Consider the following 24,292-nt stretch of genomic DNA (forward strand, 5'->3'; position numbering starts at 1 on the left):
TGTAACACACGCACATTCATTAGGCACCGACACGACAAAAACAAAAACAAAAACAAAAGAGAAACAGAGAGAGAGACAGACAGGCACAGAGAGGATACACTAAAATGGGCAGTCTGGTAAATTGGGCCAGTTTTTGAGCGGACAATGACAAATGTTTATTTTGTGGTAAACTATCCTTCTAAGATTGGACCTTTGGTCATTCCAGCAGCAAACATAAATGAGTGACATCTGAGAAACATGGCTGGGCTGGACATGGACAGGATGTGTGGCTACAAAACACTTCACAAAAGACAAATCAAACCAGAAGAGCACAAAACGGCTGAGAACTCAGAATGTCACTAAACAAAGTCAATTCTTACAGAGGCTGCTGAGCGTCCAGGACCCCGTTGGGCCACTATGGCCCCAGAGATAGCCTTGATCCAGCCGTGCATCTCCTCTGGGCTGTCCGACTGAGACAGAGAAAAATACAGACAGCTTTCATTTTTGTTCAAACTTTTAACATGTAAAAACAATCAATTAAAACATTTATTCTTGCTTGAAAGTGCATACATCAGTGGCTCTCAAACATTTGAGACCAAGCTCCACCTCAGATTTAAAGGTATTGTTACAACCTTATCTGTCGATGGAACAATTTTTGAAAATCTGATCAAAAATGGGATTTCCAGTTATTTTATTTGAACAAAAATTTTTTATTTTTTTTTGCTGCTAAAAATTTATCACGAAATATGAAAGTTATATTCCATCTTAAATAAAATTTATGTTGAGATGTGTCTAATGTGTCTCTACAAATAAAGTAACTCAATGTGACAAAACTACACAACAGCTAAAACTATTGTCCCAACAATAAAAGTTGTCTATGAATCCAACGATAAAATGCTAAAAGCTATATTAATACTGTAAATACATATGAAATAAAATAATCAAATTATAAAACACCAATTTAAATCAAATGAATATTCTTTTCAATACAGTAATACCAATTGGGGACACTTTGCATACTTTGCATGTTAATGTTTTATTTATTATACTTTCATCTTGATTTCTCAGATGCTCTTCTTCTTCTTCTTTTTTAAATAAAAGTCAGTATTTTAGTGCCTTGTTTAAAAAAAAACATTATTTTTTAACCTGCCACTAAAACACTGTTGTAAAACCCGCTGGAGAATTAATATGAATTTCTTACATGACATTCCTACCTGAAAGTAGAAAGTTCTTGAGGTAGTAACCAGTTCAAAAAGATTGTCCCTCATCATTAAGTCACTAAAAACACAAATCAATATCAGAAACAAAAGAATTATGGGTAAAAGCTGGTGAAACAGCACAGCAGCACAGATGAATGATGGGAATGCTGTTATTGTTTATTACTGTTTGTTTATGCACTATTATGAAACTCTGCCCAAGTCCCAAACTGCGGAACTTTTAAACATTGTGAACTGTCACACGTCAGTATTAAGATACACTTGGCTGCCTTGAGTAAATAAAAATATAAGAAATGCCGCATTTGCCTGACATATCCTGACAGAACACATACATCACCGTGACGTCTGTTCAGTGTGTGTGTTTTCATCCGGAAGATCCCATTTTTTTAAAAAAAATTGGATATTGCTAACGTCACAAATGTTTCCTAAGAAAGTCATTTGTCGGATGATTTCTCATTCATGATGCAGAATGTATGTGAATCTACTCTGAAATGTTTTGCAGTTGTTTCTACTCAGTTAAGTTGGTTGAAGTAGAGCATAATGCTTTCCAGATGATTTCCCAGACGTAATAACCTAGTGTCTAGTAGGTTGTCCAACACAATCAGTCACAGTTTAAATGCATGCACTTAAAGTTACAATGAAATAGAAGTAGCGACAGATCTTTTCTTCCTTATTGTGACATATATCTGAGTGTAACAGATTATCGATAAAACGGATATCGATTTAAGGCATGGACTTAGTTCAAGAGAAAAGTCGGGCATTTTCACTAGGAAGGTCCAGTTATTTGAATCAACATCACAAGGTCAAATAACATAAATAAAATAAAACAAATAATAAAATTAAATACAATAAAATAGATGTGTTGTTCACAATAAGCACAATAAATACAGTGGGTGAATTTTCATTTAAAGGGGTCATATGATGTTGCTAAAAAAGAACATTATTTTGTGTATTTGATGTAATGAAATGTGTTTATGCGGTTTAAGGTTCGAAAAACACATTATTGTCCACATACTGTACATTACTGTTTCTCCCCTATGCCCCGCCTTTCTGAAACGCATTGATTTTTACAAAGCTCATCATTCTGAAAAGCGAAGTGTGCTCTGATTGGCCAGCTATCCAGCGTGTTGTGATTGGCTCAGTACCTCAAGCGTGTGACAGAAATGTTACGCACCTTACCGTTCTGTGATGCCGTGTCCCAGTGCGACAAGACAAAACCAATAAAATCCATTATAAACGAGGCATTTGTTGCATCCAGTGGGGACATAATTACTGATTATAGTGACTTATTGCGTTTCATCGTGCCACGTAAACATAAAACCATGTCTGCATTTGTGATCGGATGCGCGACAAACAACAAGCTTTACTCTACACTGCTCAAAACTCGCATTTAAATCATCCGTGGCAAATCCTTTAAATATGAAAATGTACTTACAGGCTGTGAGTCAGCATTATTTGTCAGAACACCGTCATTGTAGGCTACTCTCACAGGAAACAGTCATTGTCCTCCGTAAAATTTGGGTTGAACTGTTCTGGAACAGTGTTGTAAATACAACTTAACCGCTGATTTATAGTTTTGTTGTTTTTTGTTTTGGAAGGCAAAGTAGTTTCGCTTTCACAACAAAACACACAGCGTCTCCACAACATGGCGGCGGCAACAATACTACAGTGATAATCAAAGTTACGCCTTCTTTCTTTGCGTGAATATTTGGGCGATGTTATGCAAATCTTCCCACACAGTGACGTAGACATGTGGGGGCGTGTTTAAAAGAGGCATTTTAGGAGGCCGTGGTTGAGTCTTAACTTTTATAAAGAATATCTTTTTGGGTTTGAGACTTTAGTCTTTGCCACTTTAGGGATCTTATCTATTCACGAACAGCTTGTAACACTCCAAAGAGAAAGGAAAACTTGAAATCGCATCATATTTAATGAAGGTGTGTGTGCAGTCATTTTAATGTTAAAATACTTTCCCACTTTACATGCCACTTTAAAGTGCAACTATAAGTATGCCATCGAGACAATAATTAAGCATTGTGTAGGATTTGTTTACACAGTTTGTCAACCTCTGGCTCAACCAATGGTCTACGTTCCTGTTTGTGGAACACTGAATGACAGGGAAGGTGGCAAAGTGTATTTGGCAAACACTAAACTAAACTAAACTAAACTAAACTAAACTACAAATGAAGCACTACTGACCTTTGTTTACACTCCTGCACCCTGTTGACTTCTTTCAAAGGAATAACTCGTAATGGCTCCCGCTCCTAAAAACAAAGTTTCATTCAGTAATCTATTAAAAATTGTCTTTATTTCATGCAAATGATTGAAACAGCACTGAGCAAACATTCCAGCCATGCTGAGTGTGTGCAGTGAGGAAGTACAGGCCCGAGCAGGATGCTGCAGTGCGCGCAGGCCTGTGATTATCAGCCCTGAAATAGCCTTTATTGACATCTACTGTATGATTTAGCCTTTGACCAAGCCTCGTTACTATGCCTGGCCTCCTCACACAAACACACAAACACATACAGTACACACACAGAACCAGTGGCTTCCTGTGCTCTTGCCAAAGCTGTAACAAATTCTTGTCACCTAAGACATCACAGTTGTCTTTTCCTATGGTGTTTAACAAATACAATACTTTACAACCACAAATCGTAGTCCATTAGCCTCTATTTAGATTGATGGAAATCTGAATCTGGTCAAGGTTTGGTTCAGTTTAAATAGATTTGAATAAATACAATTATTTTTGTATGATTTGTAACAGCTTCTCAATTGGCAATAGGTGAAGAATTGTATTCTGGATATGACATGTAACCTTTAAACATTCATAGTGAGATTTTGCTCATATGACTAACTCCTAGTGCAAATTGCATTGAATTTTCACTGTCGGAGGAAGAAGATCAGTTTAGTAGTCTCTGCTATTCTTAACTTCATGGGAATAAAAATAATTAGGCTACTATAAATCCGTGGGAAATAACGCGTCAAAAAAATTTCAACAGGAAGTTGTGTGTTTGAATAGTGGAACAACTTTCCATTGTTCTATCGCCTCAGGCAAAACAATTTATAACCGTTTACCATGATTTTAAACCACTACAGCAATAAAGGTGAGCCAATGTTGGTTTCTTTATCAGACATGGCAGTCACTTTATTTGAGAGGAGACGTATGTTGGATGCCAATCGATTGTCCAATCATCTGTACTGCAGTGAGTTTAGTGATATTATAGGCGTCTTGCAATTGTTAACCCAGTGTCACTTTCAACTCTGGATTATGAAACTGTTAATTTCCCAAGTCTGTAGGGTTAGTAATTCATGCTATTTAGCTCAAGTACTGAGATTTTACATTTACATTTATGCATTTAGCAGACACTTTTATCCAAAGCAACTTACAGTGCATTCAGGCTAACATTTTTTACCTAACGTGGGAATCGAACCCACAACCTTTTGCACTGTTAACGCAATGCTCTAACACTGAGCCACAGGAACACTTTTTTTTTTTTATTTGGAGCAGGGCTTGATATCTCAGGGTCAAAGGTGGTGTTAACCTTTTCAAAAGTTACAAGTGGCCTTGACCCGGATTTAAATCATAGCATAAAAAGCCTGTTCATATATTATATTTTTTATTTGGGATCTGCATTTTTCTTTCAAAAGCAGCTTTTCCAAGTATTAAATACAGAAATTACAACAAAGAAAATATAATTGAATATTTGGTCTCGCTTTATATTCTGTATTCATGTCAAAAAATTAATTGCTTGGTACAGTGTACTTTTTATGATCATGTAGGATTGCAAAACACTTTTGCTGTTATTTAGGTGGGACACAGTTAAGGTTGGGAACAGGTTTGTTATTATGGTTATGTAAAGGGCAGGGTGAGCAGTATAATTATATATATATATATATATATATATATATATATATATATATATGATATATATATATATATATATATATATATATATATATTTACAGAAATATTTAACGAATTAAAATGTTATTTTTTAAATCTAAGTACAGCATAAAAACAAGTGTGTACATAATATGTGCATTGGTTCAAATGATTCATTTAAATGTTAGTACACCATAGTTAAAGACAAGCAGTATAAAGTAATTCTGAATGAGAACTCACATTTGCTACTAAAAATAAATGTGTGCAAATTGTAAAATGTATTTAGGAGCATGTGCGAATCCCTGGAGACCTTTTTTTAGGTCAAAAAATTTTTTTAGTTTTATAAAATTTAATGCAAAGTCTTAAATATCTTTGTATAACATGGTATAACTAACATCTTAATTATCATTTTGAGAGGTCTTAAATTTGAGGATGGAAAAACAATTGCGATACAGCCTAATGTGATTATTAAACTTCAAAAGGCTATGATTTCACTAAATAAATGTGATTACTGCACTTTTTCAAGTAAAACTGCAGCGTTCTTGTGCATTCTACAGGATTGCTGTTTCAAAATATAGATTTCTCTAGTATCAGCACAAAAATCTCTACAGCACTATATGTATGTGTGTGTATATATATAAAAAAAAAAAAAAATATATATATATATATATATATATATATATATGTATATATATATAGAGCACCCTAACGTTCTTTAATCCGCTCCTAAATTTTTCAACTCAGGCCCTGTTGATATTTTTAAATATAACAGAATTATATTTGTTTCTAAATATAATTATGAATTCCTCTTTGAAATTTAAGAGGAAGATGTGCTTCCCGTGTTGTCCTAAAGCAATCGCCACTGATACAGACATGTTCAGACGCAGTCAGCCTGTTGACACACAGCAAGAGGAATTCATAACATTGTGTACAAGTTCAAACAACCACCAAGGCTTGCTCACAGACACGCACCCACACACACACACGCTCTTATAGCCTCCACTGGACACAAGTTTTGACTCCCACATGAGTCATTGGTCTAATTCTGGGGGCACATATGTAAATATGCTTCATTGGTGAAAAGTGATTGGACACAGGATCAGATGGCATGAACAATACACAGGCCAGACTTTCACTTATCAGATGGGAGCTTATAGACAGGCTCACAGACACACAGGTGCAAAACACAATGAAAACAAAGAGCTGAACAGGTCAGTGGGTTTAAGAAGAATTCAAGGACAACAGCAATGCGCAAGGCTGTGGAGAGATGCAGGAGGAAGCAAGAGAGGGAGAGACTAACCATGTCTGATTTGAAGTAGCTCAGTGTATTGTCATCCAGCATGAAGTATCTCCTTTTCCAGTTTTTCATCTAGAGAAAGACATCTTTTAAGACAATTTTATATCATGTAGACAGTATGATTATGCATTTGGCACATGACAGGTGTTCATGTCATACACTGCAGAAAGGCAACTTAAGCTTAAGTCATATTTACAACTGCTCAGCAAAATTTTGCGGGCAGATTTCTTTCATGTTCAAGTTGGTCATGTGAATTTGCCACACTGACCAACTGAAAGCTGCTAGGTTTGAAAGTGATTTTGTGTGAGCTGTGCTTTATACGTTGCTATGCTTTTACAGTAGAAACCGGACCTTTTTTGCCAGTGAATCTTCACCTAAATTTCACTACAAACACACAATAAAGCCGGATCATATTTGATATGCACATTTTTTTAAATCCTCTAAATTATTAACATGATCATGATGAAAAAACCTGTTGTACACTTTTTTGTACAAAAGATTAAAGTTTTTTAGGAAGTAAAAGGCCTTTTAGTACAATTTTAATAACATCCCCCTTCAGGTTGTTGTACACAAGTCTTTTTTTCTGTGAAATATTTACTGGTTTTTATTAAGTAATATTGCAAGTAATATTTTAAGATAAACACTTACTTGACTGAAGCAACATAGGTTTACTTAATTATCTATACATCAATATTTTAGAAAAATCATGTTAAAATGTAAGTACTAAATATGATACATCAGGTTTTAAGGAATATTTTTTTGTCTCTCAGTCATTGTATTGCATCACAATGTATGTTTTCATATGCATACATGTTTTATTTAGTAGTCTGCTATATTGTTATAAACATCTCAATAGCTTACATTACAAGTAAACAGAATTCTATCTTACTTTTTGGCCATATAAATATCAGCAACTGCATAAAAGTGTATATTTTTTCTCAGTTTGCCCACTAGAATAATTTTTTTCCCCACCTTCTTCGAGTATGAGCTATGTATCATCCTATAACATACTATATAAGCCATAAAAGTCTGACTGATGAAATATGATACTCAACAATAAACTAAAACACAAATTTATTCTGCACTTCTTACTCACCACACCTCCTTGTTTGACACAATATCCAGCTTTAATGACTGACTGGTCTTGGTTACTCCGGCTCAAGTAATACGGCAGCTGACCGGGAGGTTTTCTCTGCCCGCTCCTGTCTGCACCATTCTGATCCTCACCCTTTTCCTGAGAGCCAGTGCCATACAACAAGGTTTATTACATCATCCTTTTTTTTTTTATTCAGATGTGTAGCATTAGCTACATAAGTAATGATACTGCATCAACATAGGGTAAATGAAAGTGAGAATCATTTAGTACCACAATATATATCAAAGTATAAACCATCTGATATCATGGTACTGCTCTGTGTATCTTACAGGGTTTTGTTTTTCCACCTTTAATATATGTTAATGTGTCGTGAGGTTTAGTGACCTGTGTGGTGGTGGTGATGGGCACTCCTGCAATAATTTCAGTCTTGTAGGACACTTGTTTCATGGCACCCGATGTGTCCACACAAGCTTCTGTTGTATTATGAGCCACTTGCTCTCCTGACTTTGGCACCTGGAGAAGAAACAAGAAAATACAAACTAGCATAACAAATCTGTATGCGACAGCTTCTTTTTTTTTTATAAGAGTATATTAGTTCTATAGTTCTATAATAAAAAAAAAAGTCTGACAAGGACCATCAATTCAAGATCAAACCATTCTATTCATGAATATTTTCATTCAGAAAAAACACATTACATTAATCAACAGTGACAATAAAGACTGTTACAAGATTTCTATTTCAAATAAATGCTATTCTATTTAACTTTATATTCTATCTTGAAAAAAATGTATCAAGTTTTCCGAAGCACAAAAGTTTCTTGAGCACCAATTCAGCATATTAGAATGATTTCTGAAGGATCAATTGACACTGGAGTAAGGGCTGCTGAAAATGCAGCTTTGCTATCACTGGAATACATTTTAAATATATTAAAAATGGCAAAAGATTTCACAATATAACTACTGTATTTTTGATTAAATAAATTCAGCCCTGGTGAGTAGTATTAGATACTTTTTAAAAAATCTTACTGATGCCAATTAGTTTTTTCTAATGTTGAAGAATAATAATAAGTAGCAAAGTTTGTAATGCTTTTCACGTTGTTGCAATAAATAAACTCTGAAATGTAGACTAGACAACACTAGACATATCCCCTCAGTGTAAATGAATAATTTGTCCTTCTGGTCCAGCTGATACAGAGTGCTGCCTGCTAGTAAAGCCTGACTGACACGACAGCAGCTTCTGTGTGGATGGCAGTTCATTGTTTAGAGCCTTCAGGCTAAAATCACATCACTGATCAATACACCATCACTACACATGCTACCTCTGACCCAAAACAAACTGTCAGTGGCAATCATATAAGCACGTTAGCATCCAGCACTGCATGATAATACTGCCATTAACATTCAAACAAAGTTATTAGAAATTAACATTCAAACAATGTTGTTATATTGAGAACAATTAAAATTCATTTGACAGACAAATCAAATTCATGAATGATTTAATTATGTATTTTTAAGCATGCATTTATAAGATTCTTTAAATACTTCTAATCTACTTAAATGAAAAAAAAAATATTAAAAAAAATAAAAATAAAACGAGATCCTCATCCGACAAGAAAATAATTGTGAAGCTGCCATGCAATAGCATTTTAGAGAAGTGTAGTGAGAGGGTGTCATTTGCTTATGGGATAATTATTGTACTCCAGCAATCCTGAGACAAGATCAGACACGAGGTGCTCGGAAAGCTCTTGGAAGGAAAAACATTACCAACATGAAGCTGAGTGGAGGGCATGTCTGTGTGAGGCATACTAGAAAATGTTGCAATACTGTGTCCCATTAATGCATACATATTCAAAAAATATGTATATTTATGTATGTATATTTTTAATGGGGTCATATGAGTGTTACAAGCTGTGTTACAAGCTGTTCGTGAATAGATAAGTTCCATAAAGTTACAAATACTAAGGTCTCAAACCTAAGAGATATTCTTTATAAAAGTTAAGACTTGTCCACGCCCTGCTAAAACGCCTCATTTAAACACGCCCCCACATGTCTACATCACTGTGTGGGAATATTTGCATAACGCCGCCCAAATGTTCACACAAAGAAAGAAGGCGTAACCTTTGATTCTCACTGTAGTAATGCTGCTGCCGCCATGTTGTGGAGACGCTGTGTGTTTCATTGTGAAAGCGAAACTACTTTGTTTGGCCTTCTAAAAGAGGACACAACTACAAATCAATGTTAACCTGTATTTACAACACTGTTCCAGAACAGTTCAACCCAAATATTCAGATGTGTGCAGCGTATTTTATGGAGGACTGTTTCCTGAACCTGGGAGAGTAGCCTACAACGCCGGCTGTGCACAAAAGCTGTTTCTATAAAGTGGGGCAATTCCAACTTTGCAAGGACAGTCTGGCGCTTCTGACTCACAGCCTGTAAGTACGTTTACATATTTAAAGAATTTGCAGCTGATGATTCATATGCAAGTTTTGAGCAGTGTAGAGTAGCGCTTGTTGTTTGTCATTTCTCCAATCACAAATGCACACATGGTTTTATGTTTACACAGCGTGATACGCAGCGCGTAAAAAGACAGTATAAGTCATAATCAGTAATTATGTGCCCACTGGATGCAACAAATGGCTCGTTTGTAATGGGTTTTATTGGTTTCATTTCATTGCGCCAGGACACGGCATCACAGTATGGTAAGGGGAGTAACATTTCCATCACATGCGTGAGGTATTCGGCCAATCACAGCGCACTGGATAGCTGGCAATCAGAGCACACCTCACTTTTCAGAACAATGAGCGTTTTAAAAATGAATACATTTCAGAAAGGCAGGGCATAGAGGAGAAACAATAATGTACAGTATGTGGAAAATAATGTTTTTTTTTAACCTTAAACCACATAAACACATTGCATTAAACCAAATACACAAAATAATGTTCTTTTTTAGCAACATAATATGACCCCTTTAACTTTTAACAAATTGGTTATATAAAATTATTTTCTTAATTTTAATAGAGAAAATTGTATTTAATGTAGGCTAATTGTGTCTGTTCACCCACAAACTTTAGTTCTCCAAAATCTGCAGTTTGAAGAACCATCTGAACTCTTCTCTGGTTTAGTAAGAGGAATCTGATCTAGGGTCAGGGACTTACTGTGATTTTGGTGGCGTTGTTGAGTGCACTGACCCACTCCACTAAATCTTGCTTATCATTGGCCTGCAAGTAAAACTTCCTCATTCCAGCGTTGATGACTGTGGGAAGACACAAAGATTTATATTTAAAGAATTTGGAGATGATGATATAATCACATTTTAGTGGCATTATGGATTTGGCTAAATGGATTACATCTGTTCCTGTCTAAGTGTGTGCCTCTAGGCCTGAGGAAGAGTGCTTTCACACTACCACTTCTGGTGCGCATCCAGGTTTCTTTGACGTGAAAGTTTGGTTGAATGATGTGAATACGGTTTTACAAACTCTCACTCAGGGGTTATTATAGTTACATAAAACTAAAACTACTACCATAAAAACAATTTCATTACTTGAAATAAAATAAGCTGGAGGAAAAACAAAACTAAACAACAACAACATATTTTATTTAAAATATTAGCCAAAACAACATTTCTCATTTTCAACTTGATTTACTAAAATATCTGAAGCTAAAACTGAAATAACTATTGTATAAACATTAAAAACAAACAAATAAAACTTTAACTAAAATGAAAACTTAAAATTTCAAATAGCGAAATACTAGTAAAATCTATACTAGTATCTCAGTGACACTAAAATAACTCTTTCGTGCACCAACAAACCATACCAGAGTCCACTTGAAAAGGTGGTCATGTGAACTCTGATATGGTTCATTGCGGATATGAATGTAATTGGCCTAAACTGTGGAAGTGAACCGCTATTAATGAGGTATGATTCAGTCAAACTGTGTGAGTGTGTGTGTGTGTGTGTGCACGCTCACTTTCCTGATAAGTGGGACTGACATACTGCAAGCTGAAAGATTGTACTTCTCATTTCTAAATGTCACTGTTAATTATGTTATGAAATGTTGTCTTTACAAGTCACAAAACAACATCTAAAATCCAGTTAAATTATTTTGTGTTACTGTTCTAAAAGTGAAAACTCTCACATCCCTTTAGTGTGGCTGGCTAGAGAGGCAGTTATTATGGTAACTGTGTTCATGTGGTCAGTTTAACACACATAAAACTTACTGTCCATGTTTCCAAAAAAAAAAAAAAACATTAATCAGCTGTGATATCAAGATTCAATTTTATGACAGTAGTATTCCATAATACTAGTAAAAGTATGGATTTTCCCATCACAAGTTAAAGAACGAACAGTGTTCACTGGGCCTGAATTACACCGGGAGGGTCAGACTAATACTTTATTAAAGGGATAGTTCACCCAAAAATGAAAATTTTGGATCGCAGACTTATAAGTGCATTACCGCCACCTATCTCTCAAGTGGAACATTGACACTGATCAGTGGGATTTTTGATTTTTTTTCAGTTGTCCTTTTGTGACACATGTGGTTGTTTTGGATTTTTGAGTGTGAGTTGTGCATTTGAGATATAAGAAGAAGTTGTTGACATATGAGTCTGTTGCTGTGAAGCGCGTTCACAAGAGTTCTAACAGTTCGGACATTGTGTGAATAAGAGCTAAAAAAAAAAATAAATAAAAAAATAAAATAATATATAATAAAAATATATAATAATAATATTTAAAATGTTTAATAGTTTTTATATGTGTATTTGTGAATTATATAGATATGTAGATAGGTATAGGTATACACACACACATTATAATATTCAATTTCTTGTTTTGAAAGATTTTTTTGTGTCTTTACACATTAATGTATCATCACGAGCCGCAGTGTTTAATTTGGATTTATCTGTGCATGATTTTTTTTTTACTCTCATAGATTCTGTTACCATTGCCATGCATTATACGACTGAGAGACTGCAACGGCTGGAGTTAAAAATCATAATTTTTGTTCTACAGGAGAAACAAAGTTACCTACATCTTGGATGCCCTGGGGGTAAGCAGATAAACATCAAATTTTCATTTTTGGGTGAACTATCCCTTTAAACACTTTAGAGAAGGAAATGCAATGTGTGACTAATTTTAGTATCTGCATTATGTTGCTCACATACACTCCTCACAGTGGCCTCTCGTCTAACTCCACCGGGTAAAGTCACAGAACCCCCAGTGTGTGATTGTCTCTGGCTCTAATCTCAGAAACAATAGCCAGGGTCAGGGGTCATGGTCTAACATGCCCTACATTCCGTGTACTGCATCCTCAGAGTGACATGGAGAGAGAAACATCAAATTCTTACCGAAGCAGAACTCCGCCTTTGGACGCAATTTGGTGGCATCGCTAACCTTTAATGACAAAATATGACCAGATGAATAATATTGTACCCTTATGCATACACATATTTAAAGGTGCACTAAAACATTTTCCACTATAAAAAAAGCTGTTTTATTATACATAAGAGTTAAATCAACATGGCCAGCCATTACAAAAAAAAAAAGAAAAAATGGTGAATCTGAATGCACTTTTTCTGAATGTTACTTTTCTTAACAAGCCACACAATTTTAAATATATCATTCATGTCTGTGAATATAAAGTTGGTAATAACTAGTCATCATTAGTCAGAAATAACAGATCTTTTACAAACCTTGGATATATATGTTAGTTTGAGTGAGCCGACATTGGATGTTCCTTCTGGAAGATTCTGTAGAAGGAGAGGGTTGAAGTAATTAGAGCTGAAATTCTGAACAAACGTGGACAGAATACATTTACGGCGAGTGTACGATATTCTCCAAAGTTGTAGAATTGCACAGGGGTCTATGAAAGTTTTAGCCCACATCTACAGATGCAATGAGGTAAATTATTCAAAGTCAGACGTGGCATCAATAAAAGATGCTGGCTGGAGCTACTGACTGAGTCTTAGATAAAGAGATTGGTACAGAACCTGCAACAGCCAAGAGAAAAGAGAGAATCCATTAAAAGAAACAAAGAAAGAACATGAAGAATAAAAAAAAAGACAGGTCCTGACATGGACACCTCATCAGTGAACTTAGTTCTGGTCATGTTTCACCTGAGGTTTCCTCATTTACTCCAGGCTAAATGACATTAAGGCACTGAAAGCATCAGAGCAGTTAATGTCAAAGCTTTCTTTCTGATCCAACTCCAAAACAACCACATTAAACCAGAGTGAAAATGAGGGCAGAATATATAATATATAATAACTAGTTGCTTATTAGCATGCATATTACTAGCATACCAGCTGTTTATTAGTACCTATAAAGCACATGTTAAAGGGATACTCCAACCCAAAATGATAATTTTGTCATTAATCACTTACCCCCATGTCGTTCCAAACCCGTAAAAGCTTAATTTGTCTTAATTTGACGGGAACACTTTTTGTAAGGGAAGAAAACAAAAATAACGACTTTATTCAATAATTCCTTTGTCAACTGTCTCCTCTGTGTCTCTCCATGTCACCATATGCTGTGTATGCTCTTCTGTATCAGCCGCGCCACAAGGATGCTTTCTGTTTTCTTTCAAATCAAAGCTAAATACATGTAGAAACAGCACATCATTGTGGCACAGATGATGAGACTGTTGACAAAGGAATTACTGAATAAAGTCATTATTTTTCTTTTTTTTTTTTTTTTTTTTTTTTTTTACTTAAAGTGTTCCCGTCACTTCATATAACCCAGACTGCTTAAAGGCAGGGTAGGTGATTTGGTTCAAAAACATTTTTTGTTATGCTGGATGAAAGTCTCTTCACATCGTGATAGCAATGACTAAATTAAGTGGTCTACATGTATTTATATTGTCTGTGGAAGGCATATGACCAACATATTTTCGTCCAATCATATCTGATGATATATCATGCGCAGACATGATATGTCATCAGCGCGTCCCATTATGCTATTGCAGACCGAGTGAGAATGTCAGGCATTATTATTTTTTTTTATATTATGCATTTTGTACTGTAATGTTTTGTCACCGGTGAATGAGACATGAGGTAATCTGACAGCATTGCATTCAACCCTCCACCAATGCAGTCTCTCATTGTGTCGCTGGTTAGCCTCTGGTCTGCCTGTTCGCTTTCATGTGTTTTGGTGTGGCTTTGGAGAGTGATTTGCAGGGAGGGTGGGATCTTATGCTTCCAAAGTGAGCTTGCTATTGCTATTCTCTCTGAAACTGCCTACCCTACATTTAACAACTACCTTACTAACTATTAATAAGCAGCAAATTAGGAGTTTATTGAGTTAATGGTTAGTTAATAGTGAGAACTGGTCCCCAAACTAAAGTGTGAATATACATATGAATATACACATGCAGTATATGAGAGCCGTAATGTAGAACATATTGTTAGTTCTAAGCAGCTGTTCAAACAGAATGTGTTATTGCTATGAAAAAGACAAGACATAGGCAGTAGAATGGGAAAAAAAATGCAAGGTTATAACACAGGTATTTTTCATCAAACTCACTGTAATAACCATCCTTGTAAGTTCCTTCCATGTAACTCAATACAGTTAGGAACAATTTAGTTTGCTAGTCTGGAGTCTCAGACAAAGACACCCTTACAAAGGTGCACAGTAAAGCAAAGTGTGGCCCACATAGATGCAAATACATTTACACACGTACAAACACCATAACTGTGCTCGATCTGAATGGTTAAAGTGGTCTGGAGATCAGACAGATCAAAGCCCTCCAACACTTTATAAGATTATAAGTCCAACAGAGGCCATGGCACAAATATCCTTTACCCACATGCTTGTGGAAAGTGAAACTTCTCTACAGCAACTATTAGCAAAGTTTCAGCATAAAAACAGTCAATGTCTGTACAAAAAGTTCACATACTGATGATTTCCAAACCTATAATGATAAAAGGTGTGTAAGAGAGGAAATGTTAGTATCACACAATGTTTTGCATATCAACATTCTAACTGTGATAGCAGAAAAAGGTTAACTGTGGCTTATGGTTTTCCTGCTTCTGACAGCACTGACGCTGTAGTTCTCTACAGTTACTGCTCAACAACCACTGAGACACAACATCATCTTACTGCAGAGCTGCGGTGTGCAGTATATCTACCCACATGCTTTCAGTAACTTGGGATGGAAATTGTGAGAAATTTAGTGAGTCTGGTTCTACTGCCAGAATCCTCTTAATGCTTCTAGTTCCTTAATGGTCCGATTAACTTATCTTTTAGTTCTTCTGAATAAGAAATATTTGAGACAAAAAAAAAGGTCATTATTATTGCATTTTCTGCCTTCAGTAGTCTATTGCCGAAAATGATGATTTCAGGTTTTATGTTTTTGGTTCACTTTGAGATCAGACACAATAAAAGTAATAACTTGCAGTTCAGTAAGTAAGTCTGATTATTTCAGCAACGGCTATTAATTAATTTAGTAACAGTATTCAGTGTTTTTGATGCAGTAGATTCAGTTGTGGAGTTTTTGTCCACATAGGTGGAAGAATGCACAAAAACTGAATGTTATGGTAATCATACTATTCTGATATATATATATATATAAACATTTAGAATTTTTGGTTTGATTCCAAATCTTATCCGTAACACATACAGTATATTAAACTTAATTGGGCCAATTACTAGCCCCTGAGGAACACCATACTGCCATATTTGATAAAATTACATGCTACATTACATGTAACAACTTCAACAGAAGTATTAAAACAAAGGGAGGCCTTCAGATGTAGAAATAAGGCCGTCTGCGTTTAACAATGCATTGACAGAGTGAAAGAAATGAAGATGGGTAGGTACCTGAGGGTTATCCATGTACCACACCAGACTGCCCTCCAGTGTGTCCAGAATGAAGTAGCGACGTAAAAACTTGCCGCTGTTCTCCACTTCCTCTATGTCTAGAAAGCCACAGATCCGATTCTGACGATCTACGTACGGCATTTCTGAGACTAAGCATTACCCTGCAACACAAAGAAAACAATGCTCATTATAAAGGAGATGAGAACATGTGAAGGGTAGAGAAAGAGGTGGAGGATGGTAATTAAAGGAAATTTGGAATCTTTCTGTGTAATCATCGGGCAAAATGCTGGTAATTATTTCCTATGATGTCATCCTTGGTCATGCTCCATGGAAGTGGCACCTACTTAATTTCAGACCTCAGTGCTGATGAAAATCCTGTCAGATGAAGCTGCATGAATACAAATGACGTGACTGTGACATTAACACAGGTGAAAAGTCTTTACCTGCAAAGACTTATGGGTTTTGAATGTAATGAGGGTGAATAATTTATGCCTACACTTTTATTTAGACATAATAAATGCATTTTATTTTGGGGGGTGGGCTTGGGTGGACAGTTAAGCAAACAATGGACTGATGTGTGTGTTTCTAATGTCTTTGGAATCTCTAATTTCAATTTCAGTGTCAATTTCTAATATGTTTTTAGTTTGCCATGTAACAAGCGTTGTGCTGTGATACAGGAGTACAATATCTGAGAAGGCATTTCAAGTCCAAGCACTCAAAATCCAACACACAATTTCCTCCATGGCTCTGATACTCACTGACAAAGTAAAACTTAACAAGCTATCATGGTAAGATCATGTTTCGAGCAAGATAAAGCTCTTTCAGCCCATAGACAGTAAAAGAAATGGACACAGCGACCCCGTTGGATTCAACGGAGACAAGTGAAGTCAGTGAGAAGCACGCACTTCCTGGGGGTCGAGCGTACTGCGCAGACTCAAACTCAGCTTGATGACGTTAATGTCACGTGAGCAACCTGTCCGACAATTGTAAGTCTTCTAATCGCTGCGCCAAGAGAAATCTGAAACACCCACCAAATCTTGCAGACGTTGTTGAATAATTTTGTCCCATTGCTTTTATGGACTCTCTATGGGCTTCTCCCTTGACTTCATGCCTCCACGTCCCCCCGATAGCCTCATAGACAGTAAAAGATTGCCTGCGAGCTTCTCCTCCTGTCCATGCGGTAATTTCTCTACTGTGCGACAGAGAGTCGCAGGTTATGATGCAATCGTTAGCCTATTTTTACAAAAACTGCTTCTAAGGGGCCATAACGTAAGATACCAGGTAATGGGGCCTTTTATACATTTTCGTGTTTCTTTAGAAATAATGAATGGACAAATGGAGTCTTTAAACACCTCAGATGTAAAGTAATTCGCTGTCAAAGTGACGCCAAAATGAATGGGAGTCAATGGAATGCTAACAGCAGGTGGGGGTCCGCTAGCCAATGGTGGCACCCAGGGATGCTTCAATAAAATATGAAACCCTGCCCCCCTGTTTCAGCCCCACTCTCTGTAGCATGGGTCCTCAAGAAGAAAAAGAAGAAATCGCTCATTGACTCAAAGACTATGAAAGATTGCACACTAACGGTGTAGAAAAGATTGTGATAAAGATAGAAACAACATTTATTAAAAACTACTGATATCTGAAACAATGACAAAAAGTTAAATACTAGCATTCTTAGACAAATAAAAGAAGGTGGAGACAATGTTACTAGCTGTGAATGAATCCACCAATAAGAAAGCGGTCTTCGTGTCTTAATTTTGGATGACAGTTTCATTAAAGCACCACATTTCACAGGCTCCTATAAGATCAGCCAGGTACAGTGATTTACTGCTACATCATAATGACAAATGGCAAAAGATTTTGTGGACTCAGAAAGGAGAATGTTGCTTTTCTCCATGGCTACTATCACTAGAGAACTGTCACATTTCTGTCTCGAATGCATGATAAGAATTTCACGTCTGAAGTGTGTTTTCTGAGTGACAGCTTCCATCACTCGAATCTTAATCTGGAATTGCAGTGATGGGATAAAATGATCAGTGATATTGTTGCAACACTCAATGGATTTAAACTTAAGATGCATTATTTATTCCAACTCTGCAGACTTCATAAACAACTTGACAGAGCAAATTAGCAGAGATATGATGAAACTTTGCTGCAAGGTTTGATGACTTCAACACACCTCCAGAGTTAATTCACTTCACTATTACTGTAGTAAACTGAATGAAGGCTCCTTACAGTTAGAACTGATAGACAATCCAGACATCACCTGATTTGAAGGGGTAGCTTCAAGATTCTCACATATGAATGCAATAAAAACAAAGTCTCATTCCTCCCTCACAAGCGTTTATATTTTTCCTTTTCATTGATATTGACATTTAGTATTTTTAATGATTTTTTGGATATGCACTCTATAAGTAACATCCAAAAACAATGAAGCAAAATTAGATATTAAGGATTTTTCCAAGGATTTCTGTGATGTAACAGAAGTAGCGACATATCTTTGTTCCGTATTGTGATGTACATCCGAGCGAAACAGAAAAAGAAAAGAAAAATGTAGAATGAGGACCTGGTTTAATCAGTCAGTTGACTGGATGGAGACAGTGATAAATGTAAGATTGCAGTCAAGAAAAAGACAGTGTCTAAGCAGAGCAGACTAAATGATTGGAGAAGTCCTGTATGCGTCACCAAAGAGAAGTAGCCTATGTCATTTTCACTGGAAGATCGAGTTCACATTTCGACTAAAAATTATGAGGTTTAAAAAAAAAGTATGGATGAATTGTTCACAATGAGGTTATTAAGATTAATTTAGTAAATCGACATTAAGGATATTTTGTCTTTCATTTTGATAATATTAATTATATTACAGTCTAAATAACTGAAAATGTTTGCCACACCATGAAATTACATTTTAGTAATCTGGACCTTAAAAGACAGTAGTTTGCACTTATTTGACAACTTCTGCTTTACCTACAACTTCTTATGTATTTGCTGTAGATTTAATTTCATAACCCAATTACTCATACAGAGATTTAAATTAATTTAATCTACTGAAGTCCCTTGATTTGAATTTTTTTGCAAAACTCCAAAAACGTATCTATACGTACAATTTTAACTGAAATGAATACTAGTAGCAGTAAAACACCAACAACTTCTATTCCTTTTCACATATGATTATGGGGAAGATTATCAATTAACAAAGACTCACTAATGAAGACTAAACACTATGTTATGACCTCAAAAATTTCAAACATAGAGCATGATTTTGTAAACTAATACATTTTTGTCTCATATTTCCCGATATGGCTTTTCTGATGTAGTAAACTTGCTCGGTAGCACACCTGGTACAGTGGTGAACTTGCAATGTGCAGTCCTGTGAAACATGGTTTGACAAAAAAACTCAAAGCCAAGTGGAAACATAATATAATGGCAACATTTTTCTTTCATTAATACTATCAGTTTTGCCTAGGGTTGTGGTTAGTGTATGAGCTATGTTATTTTCAAATGTGATAGAGCTTTAACCTTTGAGCACCACTCACTTTACATTTCACTTCTGAAATGCAAAAAATTGTGCATGAACCAACATAATAAAATGTTTGCAGTCACATTTTTCTGTTTCTGAGAAATTTCAATGTGCTTTTTTAGAACCACTGACCGGACATTTTATCCCCTTCCCCTTCTCTTCAAAGAAATTTCCTATAACTTTCTACTGTATCTGTGAGGGAACTAAATATTACTATGAAAGTCTAGTCAACAGGTTGTCAGAACAATTAGTCGAGCAGTTGGTCTTAGCCCTGTATAATTAGGCTGTGACAGTCTTAGATCACAAAATATTTTGCATGTAGTGTGGAAAGACAAATGACCTGTCACTGGAAACTTGTTGGATTGCTGCATATGACACAGTGTAGAAGAGTCAGAAATCATGAGCTGTGTCCTTGTACTACTAACCCTGCGTTTGAGCGACTGGGAGCTGCTCTGGCATGATAAACATGTGAGAAAGATGAAGATTTGAAAGCTGCTGTGTGTTTAAAGAGGAAGAGAGAGTGTGAGGTGGGCTAACCAGTCATAGGTACAGTGTGTACACATGAACAAAAAGAAAACAAAAGCACACACATCACTGGCAAAATACTCAAATTGGGTGCTCGACAATAAAAGAAGAAAACAATGAAAACAAAACAAAAGTCGGCACATCAAATCTCCAAAAATGCAAATATTTAATAGCGGACTATCACACAGGTGATGTTTTGAGTATATATATGTGTGTGTGTGTGTGTGTGTGTGTATATATAAATAAATTTATTACACACAGACAAAGCCATGGGACAAAAGAAATATATTAATTGTGAAAATGTAGTTCTAAACATACAACATTAATAAATATACTAATATTACCTGCATGAAACTAAAAAACCTCAGTGAAATGGACAAATTTCAAAATCTTCATTTGATCCCATAGGTGCAATAGTATCTAGAGTGTAAATTCATAAGGTTTCATGTTTCAAAAGTAAATTATTAATGCCACCTCCACGCCTTGAACATTTGACTAATTCTATTCTGACATAATGTAAAGTAGAAAACTAATGTCTAAAAGCAGCAAAATGCTGAGCAACCACACTTTTGAAATCTTGGTTTCTAATGGCGCAACAATGTTCTGAAATCCGAGTCTTTAGAGGTCTACATCTGAGGTCTACTTTTGCTCACATAGCAAAGACCACAAGAGCAATGCGACATGTCAATCACATCGGCAGTTTTACAGGAAATAGTGCATTTAAAAAAAAATCTGCAGTATGAGGATGCTTAAAAGATTGAGTTTTATAAGTAAAGTTACATTGTTGACAGTTGCCATATCTATAATTAATTACCGAAGGGTACTTTGTTTAGAAAATGTGAGACAGGTGGTAAATCCCCTCAAACCAAAATAATGTGAAGATTAGGTGGCCTGTTACTAAGCATGTACACATGTGCATAATGTAACAGCTTCAAGTCTTTTGCCGTGGGCTTGTCTGCTGAAAGTTTGGAATGAGTCAACCAGAAGCAGGCCCCCAGTTTACACACTATAAACCTTTTTTGACACTGTTGCCTGCAACATTATTACATAGAGTAGTGACAGCAACAGCAGTATCTTGCATCTGCATTGATTTACAATGAAGGTGGAACCTTAGACAACTACCATTCACCCAGAACACTCTAGCATTGTGATTATGTTTTTTGCAAGGAAAAGTCAAGTGATTTAACTTTGTTTAGCACTTTGTACAACATTTTATAAAGCATGTTCTTTCAAAGCAGCTTTACTAAAAAATTAGGATCACCTATACCTATACACACACACACACACACACACACACATACATATACTTTATGTAAGTATAGTGTTTGTATGCAGATAGAGCTGAATGTACTATATATCCAACTTTAAATATATTGTTGAACGTTGATATAGTTTACATTTTGCGATGATATATGCAAAAATCAACTGCCTGACTGTTAAGATCATCACAAAATGTAAATTATATTATCGTCCGGTGACATATTTAAAGTTGGCTATATAGTACAATGCCAATAGTACAGTATACTCAAGTAAAGCAATATAAACTATACAGTTGCAAAAAAGGCCTATATTATTGCCTAGTGAAATATTAAAGTTAATACATTCTGCATTACATCTAACTTTGTGCATTTTCATGTAAAGTACCATATATTATAATAAAGCAAATCTTAACCTCTCGATTGTTATATAGAATCTATTGCTTCACTTAAGTACACTTACAGTATGCATATAAAGCTGGAAATACTTATATATCCAACTTTATATATATATAGCTGTGTGACAATATTGTGTAGGCCTACATCTTCACAAAAAGTAAACTATAACAACCAAAATTTTCAGTATACAGGCTTTAAGTATACTGTATACGTGGGTAAAGTTGGAAAATTCAACTCGTATTTTATCCAGAAAAATGTCATGATGATGAATCATGGTTTAATCCAGAAAATGAGCTCTGTCTGTTTCTCTGTCTCATAGAGACAGACAAATATAGACACACACACACACACACACACACACACTCATCCAGATCTCTGATGACCATGCAATATAAGCCTTGACTGTAAATATAGGCTACACATCACACCCATGAATGTCCACGCTTATTAAAAAGGTCCCATAATCAGCATAAACCTATGTGTCTGCAATAAGAGCAACACTAGCATGCTGTCTGTCAGAACACATGTCCTGCAGGTTCTACCTGTGCTTCTGATTATATTCACATATGAGCAACAGAGATGCAAGAGAGTGCAGGAGTTGAGGTTTATGTGAGGTAAGGTGGCAGTTACCACCTTACTCACTGTCAGTAGATTTGTATCTTAATCTCACACTCTGATCAGCCGTACAGTGAGATGTTTTTTTGTTATATTAGCCAGAAAGAAACAGATTTGTCCACAGCACATACAAAGACTGTTCCTAGTCAGACAAACTTAGAAACTAACAGAAGGAAATGCAGACTGGATTGACTGGATCTAGAGGAAACAGCAGTGAGCTACTGCCTGTAATACAGAACAGTCTCCAACCCAGTCTCATTGGAATAATGTGCTGGGGCAACATTTCTGCAAAATTCAATTGCATTACATTGCTTCTTGCAAGTTTCGCAACAGTTTCGAAGTGAGATATCCAGTAAGTGGCTCTAAAATAAAAAGTGTGTTTAGTTTTATCCGAAACATGAATCTGGCAATGTTTTATTACATAACAAACCACCTACACCAAACCCTATAATAGTGTTAACAAAAGCAAACGTGAGATAAAAAAAAAGCATTTGTTGAAACAACCATACCATTTCAGCTTGATTCTATAAGTCTCATGGGACACATACCCGAGTGCTCTGCATCACAAGTACAATGCTGCACCAGGTGAACAACCGAGCAAGTTTACTACATCAAACAACAACAACAACAACAACATATATACATACATTTGGAGCTCATTATGCAATTCAAATGTCAATATATTAGTTTACAAATCATGCACTATGTTTTTAGATTATAATGCAGTATTGTGCAAGGATTATGTGAAAATGTTTTTATTAATCGATGACACAATTAATCCATGTAATCATAATTTGTGAAAGATTATTAAAAAGTTTTACTGTTTCTACTATTCATTTCAGCTGGAAACTGAAGATAATTACATGAATTGGTATGTTTTTGGAGTTTTGCAAGAAATCTAGGTAAAGGCACATTTTTTCTTATTTTTGATAAGCTTATGTTGATAATTTTCCTTACAAAAAGCACCACATTTATTAGACATACATGGTAATGACATGTTTTTGGACATGATTTCACTGTATAACCACGTTTTTAGACAAACACCATGATAATACAAAAGCTTTTGCACATGATACAAATGTACTACTATGCTTTTTGAATATGAATGTGTGTTTTTTTCGGCAGGTAGCATGGAAGTACCATGTTGGACTTGGAATCATGATACAACCAAGGTTTTCTGGATATGTAGCATGGTAATACCATGTTTTATGGACATGTACCATGGTACAACCAGGGTTTCTTGGAATATGTACCACATTAATATCAGTTATTTTCACTACTGTTTAAAAGAACAGCATTTATTTGAAACAGAAATATTTTGTAATATTATAAATGTCTTTAATGTCACTTTTGATCAATTTAATACAACCTTGCAGAATAAAAGAATGAATTCCTTTCTAAAAAAGAAAAATCTTATTTACCTAAAACTTTTGAACAGCAGTGTAGCATAACTGCAATATGGTAAATACTTTTCTGTGTACAGATCTATGTTGCTTTATGTGCAGATCTGTTTGGACAGACACCAGCACAACACCTGACTGTTTTCACTTCAGCACTGCAGCTTTGGAGGAACTGAGATATATATTTAATACCCTTGACTTACTTGCTTGACAGGTTTGACATATCTTCCTTGAGTAAAATACCTTGAGCATAACATCAAACAACAACCCATTAAATCTGCATCGTTTGGTTTGT

The 24,292-nt window shown here is 35.5% G+C and overlaps 1 protein-coding gene across 18 annotated transcripts in view; it reads right to left on the reverse strand.

Moving 5' to 3' along the window:
- The window catches only part of LOC109082616 (pleckstrin homology domain-containing family A member 1-like), a 61,006-nt gene that overhangs the window by 8,176 nt on the left and 28,538 nt on the right, over nucleotides 1–24,292 (reverse strand). For 10 of the 18 annotated variants that reach the window (XR_006161304.1, XM_042767346.1, XM_042767344.1 and 7 more), the window contains 10 exons: nucleotides 16,283–16,443; nucleotides 13,159–13,215; nucleotides 12,814–12,859; nucleotides 10,625–10,722; nucleotides 7,854–7,982; nucleotides 7,470–7,607; nucleotides 6,377–6,445; nucleotides 3,393–3,457; nucleotides 1,194–1,257; nucleotides 360–449 (listed from right to left, as the gene is read on the reverse strand). Coding sequence is in view for 11 of the 18 variants with exons in the window: in XM_042767346.1 (XP_042623280.1) it covers nucleotides 360–449; nucleotides 1,194–1,257; nucleotides 3,393–3,457; nucleotides 6,377–6,445; nucleotides 7,470–7,607; nucleotides 7,854–7,982; nucleotides 10,625–10,722; nucleotides 12,814–12,859; nucleotides 13,159–13,215; nucleotides 16,283–16,423 (897 nt within the window). In the remaining 7 variants the exon portion in view is untranslated. Of the gene's footprint in view, nucleotides 1–359; nucleotides 450–1,193; nucleotides 1,258–3,392; nucleotides 3,458–6,376; nucleotides 6,446–7,469; nucleotides 7,608–7,853; nucleotides 7,983–10,624; nucleotides 10,723–12,813; nucleotides 12,860–13,158; nucleotides 13,216–16,282; nucleotides 16,444–24,292 lie in introns of those variants that run through there. The other 8 variants (XR_006161306.1, XR_006161305.1, XR_006161308.1 and 5 more) reach the window with 2 other exon arrangements.

Source organism: Cyprinus carpio, chromosome A12, assembly GCF_018340385.1.
Source record: "Cyprinus carpio isolate SPL01 chromosome A12, ASM1834038v1, whole genome shotgun sequence".
Taxonomy (NCBI): Eukaryota; Metazoa; Chordata; class Actinopteri; order Cypriniformes; family Cyprinidae; genus Cyprinus; species Cyprinus carpio.